A 2142-nucleotide genomic window follows, 5' to 3' on the forward strand; every position below is an offset into this window, starting at 1 on the left:
TAACTTTCCCTAAAATGAGGTCACAAATCCATATATTTGCCACTGGGCAAATACTAACTGAATTATCCATCAGAACACATCTTCTCTGATCACTAGTCACTTTGTCTGCTCTAACCAAATCTTCTGACCACAATGCCTGTACATCCCGAGTCCTTTAGGACTTTCACAGGATGTTTATTGACAAACCCACTTTTTATTGTCAACCCACTATCTTCAAAAGATCTGACACCCACAATCAAGGGGACTTTCTCTCCAGAAGGTAAAGTAACCTCCTGTTCTTTTTCAGACTCATAATCACCAATTTTTTTCGGATTTGCTATCCTTGGCAACTGTAGACTGACGGCAGTTTCTTGCTATGTGGCCTTTTAATCCACAAAAGAAATACTTTTCTTCCTTTAAAGCTTGCTGCTTCTGAACAAAAGAATCAGACGCCTTTCGGATATCCGCCCTTCTGTCTGGATCCCTTTTTATGTCTCCTTTGGAGCGCATTTTGACAAACTTATACATAGCACCACCGTGAGATGCCAAGTATTTCTCAGTGTAGTCAGTCATCTCAACTAAAGTAGCTGGACTACTCTGCCTAAAAAACATTCTGAGTTAGGCATGACACTGTCCTTGGAATTGTTCGCAAAGAATCAAATCCTTCAAATCAACGTAAGTTTCCTGAGTCTCAGATAAATTTATCCGACGTTCAAAATAACGGACCATCCTAGTACTGAACTGATTTACAGTTTCTCCACTTTCTGGGTTAGTCTCACAGAACTTCAATCTATAACCTTCTTCAGTCATGTATTCTTTAAGAATAGCTTTCTTCACTCGTTCACCGATGCTGCCCGTTGTTACATGGAGACTGAATTTCCAAAATATTATCAAGGAGGGCCAGTACCTCCCCGAACAAGTTTTCAACATGGACAAGACAGGTCTTTTTTGGAAGAGTATGCCATCACGTACATTCCTCTCCCAGGATGAAGTGCACAGACCAGGCTACAAGGCACACAAGGACCGAGTCACACTTATCATATGTGGTAATGCTGCAGGCTTTATGATAAAGCCAGGCCTTATTTATAAGGCAAAAATTCCACGGGTCTTAAAAAATAAAAATAAGGCTATACTCCCCGTCTATTGGAAGAGTAACGCAGAGGCCTGGATAACTAAAGTCCTGGCAGCTGAATGGTTCATTCACTGCTTTGTTCCTGAGGTAAAGCTGTATCTGGCTGAGAAAGGTCTCCCTTTCAAGGTCCTTCTCTTGATGGACTGTGCAAGAGACCATGCAACAGACCTGCAGTATGATGGGATGCAGGTCAAGTTTCTGCCCCCTAACACCACAGCCCTTATACAGCCTATGGATCAATGGGTCATTCGTGCATTTCAGGCACTCTACACTTGTGGCACAATGGAGGGGGTCATTGCTGCAGTTGACAATGATGACGACGACAACAACGACGAAGAAGACTTCACTTTGAAAAAGCACTGGCGCAAGTACATTGCATTATGTTTGACTAACTTGCAGCAATCATTGTAAGAAATGAAAACAGAAACCACCAGTTTAAGTTGGAAGAAATTATAGCCTGCTGTTGTTCATGATTACACAGGCTTTACTCCTGACAAATCAATCACTCAGCAGTGGAGAAGGCGGTGACCCTGGCCCATATAATTAAGGATGAAGGATTCAATGACATGACGGAAGAAGATGTGAACAGCCTTATCGAGGCCCATTCAGACCTGCTGACAAACGAAGACCTCCGTGAAATGACGAGGTTAGCAAGGGAAGAAGAGAGTGAAGAAAAGCAAGACGAAGAAATGAATAAGACTAGCCTTACTCTGGAGAACCTGCAAGAAATTTGCAACATGGAAAGGGCATTGTAAAGCTTTGCATAAGAAGTCAATGAGAACATAGTTCGAGCGGTCGAGTTTTGCAATCATGTTGATGAGGTTATGGCATTATACAAGAGTATTTTGCAACAAAAGAAAAAGCAACGACAGCAACTACCCATCACCATGATCTTGACAAAATTTAAAAAGCCAGCTACACCATCAGCACCTCCACCAGAAGAGCCTTTGAGTGAACCTCGGCCCTCTACGAGTGGAGTGGGAGCCTCTGTGCCCCTCTCACAAGCATATAATGACAACCCAGTGCTGATG

At 42.7% G+C, this 2142-nt stretch overlaps 1 protein-coding gene across 1 annotated transcript; it reads left to right on the plus strand.

Annotated features, from left to right (window-relative positions):
* Positions 1-907: 907 nt before the first annotated feature.
* Positions 908-1866, plus strand: LOC137618363 (tigger transposable element-derived protein 1-like). The gene is made up of 2 exons (XM_068348530.1): positions 908-1493; positions 1625-1866. The coding sequence occupies exons 1-2, from the start codon at positions 908-910 to the stop codon at positions 1864-1866; spliced, it is 828 nt and encodes a 275-aa protein (XP_068204631.1).
* The last annotated feature ends 276 nt before the right edge of the window (positions 1867-2142 follow it).

Source organism: Palaemon carinicauda, chromosome 24, assembly GCF_036898095.1.
Source record: "Palaemon carinicauda isolate YSFRI2023 chromosome 24, ASM3689809v2, whole genome shotgun sequence".
In the NCBI taxonomy this organism is placed as follows: Eukaryota; Metazoa; Arthropoda; class Malacostraca; order Decapoda; family Palaemonidae; genus Palaemon; species Palaemon carinicauda.